This window comes from Calidris pugnax, unplaced genomic scaffold (assembly GCF_001431845.1).
Source record: "Calidris pugnax isolate Ruff unplaced genomic scaffold, ASM143184v1 scaffold196, whole genome shotgun sequence".
Classification (NCBI taxonomy): Eukaryota; Metazoa; Chordata; class Aves; order Charadriiformes; family Scolopacidae; genus Calidris; species Calidris pugnax.
The window spans coordinates 5525247-5528938 of NW_015091042.1; the positions used below are offsets into that span (position 1 = coordinate 5525247).

Sequence of the window (3692 nt, forward strand, 5' to 3'; positions counted from 1 at the left end):
CTGCAGGGTGGGATGTTGTGGGGTGGGATGCAGTGGGATGCTGTGGGGCAGGGGGCTGGAGGATGCTGCAGGGTGGGATGTTGTGGGGTGGGATGCAGTGGGATGCTGTGGGGCAGGGGGCTGGAGGATGCTATGGGATGCTGTGGGGCAGGGGGCTGGAGATGCACCCCTCACACCTCCTGGGATGTTGTGCCCCTCTCCAAGTGTGAGCGTGGCATGGGAATGGCCTTGAGAGCGATGCCCCCGGCACACAGACACCCGTCCCACGTGGTGGGTGGACAGGAGACCAGGGGACGTTTGTCCCTTGTGCTGGGGGCAGAGGCTGTGTCCCCTGGGTGAGTGGCACTAGCCCACCTGGCCAGTCCCTTCCCCGGGCCTTGGCCCTGGGATCTCAGCTGGTCACACAGGGCTGTCCTGTCCTGGTCCACCACAGGGGGGGTGGGCACTGGATGAGGGACTTCTCCCAAAGGCACAGGGACCCCCAGTGTAGGTGGTGGGACTTCCTGGGGTGGGGGATGAAGCAAACGCACCCCAAACCACGTGGGTTCCTCCGAGAGCTTCTCCCCTGTGGTATCTCCCATCCTTTGTCATAACACAGCCCGGTGCTGACCCCAGGGCAGGGAACTCCTGCTCCAAGTGTTCCCCCTGGACGCCCCACGAAGCCCTGGCTGTCACCTGTGGGTGACCCTGTGGGGGGGAGGCAGATGCCCCCTCCAGCCTGGAACAGCGTGGGTGGGACGTGCTGCTCGTGGTCCTTACAACCAGAGCTGCCCTGGGAGCTGGGGGGGTCTCAGACCCCTTTTTTGTCCCCAAACACGTCCTGCAGCCACCTGGGGGGACGGTGTGTCCCTCGTCTGTGCGGTGGCAGGGTGAGACCGGGGCAGTGGGAGCACGTGGGCCATGGAGGGCCATGCCTGGGAGGGGGCACCAGGATGGGGGGGGGCACATCCTGCTGGGGGAAAGCAGTGCTGTTTGTCCCCTCTCTTGGCTTATTGTCCCCCTTCCTGGCTTATTGTCCCCTCCCAGGGGGGCACAGAGAGCTGGGATGGGTGCTGGGTGAGAGGTCTGTGGAGGGGGGGACACACGCTGGTGGTGGGTGACCCTTGAGGTGGGCACCCCACCAAGGTGTCCCACTCTTTGTCCCATCACCTCTCCAGGATCATCCTTTTCCCAGCCCAGCCATTACGTGGCCACCTCAGGAGGGGTGCAGGGGGGGGATTTCTTACCAGTGTGGGGGCCTATTTTTAACCAGAGCTCTTTATGGCCACTGGCAGCAGTGATTTGAACGGCGAGGTGGCTGCTGGGGGGGGAGAGGGCTCCTCGCTGGCTGGGGGGTGGCCACCGGGCTAAGACCCCCACCCCTTGTTCTGGTGATGGGGTCGCAGGGGTGACTCTGCAGTGAAACGCTCCATGGAGCTGATCTGCCCCAAAATTCCCTGCCCACACACCCGCCACTTCTCCAGGCTTCTTTTAGATCTGGGCACTGGGCAACCAGTGGCTGGTAGAGCCCAGTGGCCATCGGGTGACACCCTGCATGGCTGGAGAGCCCTGGTGCTGAGGGAGGGGGGGGCTTTGCAGCAGAGCAGCCCCCCCAGAGCCTGAGGAGCACGGCAGCGTGATGGGGAAGAATCACACAATTAATCTTCATGGTTGGAAGGGACCTTTGAGATCATGGAGGCCGACCATAAGAAGAGGTCCTACAGGAGCTCCCACAGTGAACTGGCGCGGGAGGTGGCTTTTGGTGGGGATGGGGGGGACGGGGCAGGGGGACCTGGTCCCCACCACCAGGAGCTCCCCATAGCATGGGCTGGGCTCATGCACTCACTTTTCTCTTTTCCTGCCTCATGAAGCCAGGAGGTGCCACATGGTGGCCCCTGGCAGGCAGTGGGGGCTTGTACCCCCCCTCCCATGGCTGGGGCTGTGCCGGGGAGCAGGGATGGAGGGAAGTGAGTGATGGTGGTAATCCCTGTGGCTGGTAATCCCTGTGGGTGATAATCCCTGTGATGGTCTCTCCCCCAGGTACGCCATGGCGCTTTCCAACAACCACATCTGTCCCGTCCACAACTGGTAAGACATTGTGGGGGGGGAGGGGGGGCAATAGAGGTTGGTTAAAGACCCCTCAATGCCCTCTCCAGACCTGTCCCATTGAACCCATGCCATGCTGTGCCCCACCACCGGGTAGCACCATCACGGTGTGGGTGGGCATCTCTCGGGGTGCTGGGGTGCCCCGAAGCAGCCCCAAACCAGGGGGGGTCGGGGGGACAGGCTGGGGACTCCCCACCCCCATAGGGCTGGGGATGATGGAAGAGATGGGAGCATTAAAGGGGGGGTACAGAGCCACCTTCTCCCCACAGCAGATGTGGTGGTGACAGTGACGGGGCGCAGTCACCCCAGGGCAGGTGTCTCCTGTCCATGGGTGGCTTTTTGGGAGCAGAGGGGCTTGGGGGGGGGAGCTGCTGGACCCCACGTTGGAGAAGGGATGAGGATGCCAGGGCCGAGCAGGGCTATCAAAAGCCACCCTCCCTTCCCCACCCAGGCTCCCCCGTGGTTAGGGCTGCTCCGGTGAACGGTCCAGCCCCACCACAAACCAGGCTGGGGGGAGAAGGAGGCCATTGAGAGGAACACAGCACGGGGAAAAAGTATGAAAATAAGCGGTCAGGGAATTACAGAGGGCCGTGTGTCTCCATGGAAAAGGCTGAAGCTCGCTGGCTCGCTGGCTCCAGGCTAAATCTGGCAGTGCCAGGGGGATGGGGTGGCCCCCACGGCGCCTGGGCACCCCCCGCCCCCCGGGCAGAGCACCCCGGGATGGCATGGGAGGAAAAAAAAAACAACCAAAAAACCACTGGGAAAAAGAAAAAAACCAACAAAACAACAACAAAACCAACCCCTGTTTGCTCTCTTGGCAACTTCTTCTGCCGGGTTTTTGGCTTGTTGGGTCTCCTTAAAAATCTGCCCAGAAAAATCCATGTTAGTTTAAATCTTGCCGGAGTGTTTGAAGGAGAAGGGGGGGGTGAGGGGGGGTGGGGAAAAAAAAAACCACCCTGCTGCCATTTCCTGCCTGATGGCTGGTTCTGCCCTGGGAAGAATGTGTGTGTCGGGTTGTCCCCCCCCACACACAACCAGCCCTTAATGATGAATAATGCTTCCCGGCCTCGGGCTGCTCGCTTTAAACAAAATAATAATAATAATAGTAAAAAAAAAAAACCCTCCCAAACCAAACAACTGGCCCCAAGAGCAGCCCTGGAGGAGGAGGCCGTGGGGCTCCACGCCTGGGTCGGTCGGAAAACAAAGCCACCAGTAAAACAAAGCCACCAGTAAAACGAGGAGACTGAAAAAAACACAAAAAAACACCCGAGGAGACTGAAAAAACCACCCAGAGCCCAGCCCGGCCCTTTCCCAAAAGGCTTTTAACTGTACGTTTGCTGGAGGCGACTGATGGTCCCGTCCCCCCCCCTCTGTGGTTCCCAACCCTGCCGTGGGGCTGGGGGGGTCTGGGGAGGGGGGACTTTTGGGTTTTGGGGTGGTGGGCTCCCTGCCTGCAGGGTGAGGAGGGGGTCTGGCTCAGAAGTGCTGGGTGCCTGGGTGATACTGCAGCAAAGGGGCACCCAAAAAACCTCTGCCAGCTCCCGGGAGGGTGAGGGGGCTTGTACCCCCACCGCGGGGGGATTTGGTTATGGTTGCGGGGGGGGGGG

At 61.3% G+C, this 3692-nt stretch overlaps 1 protein-coding gene across 1 annotated transcript in view; it reads left to right on the forward strand.

Annotated features, from left to right (window-relative positions):
• The window catches only part of TMEM150A (transmembrane protein 150A), a 16295-nt gene that overhangs the window by 6900 nt on the left and 5703 nt on the right, over window positions 1-3692 (forward strand). Inside the window, exon 5 of the mRNA XM_014956305.1 lies at window positions 2020-2067. Within this exon, the coding sequence (XP_014811791.1) occupies window positions 2020-2067 (48 nt within the window). The remainder of the gene's footprint in view (window positions 1-2019; window positions 2068-3692) is intronic.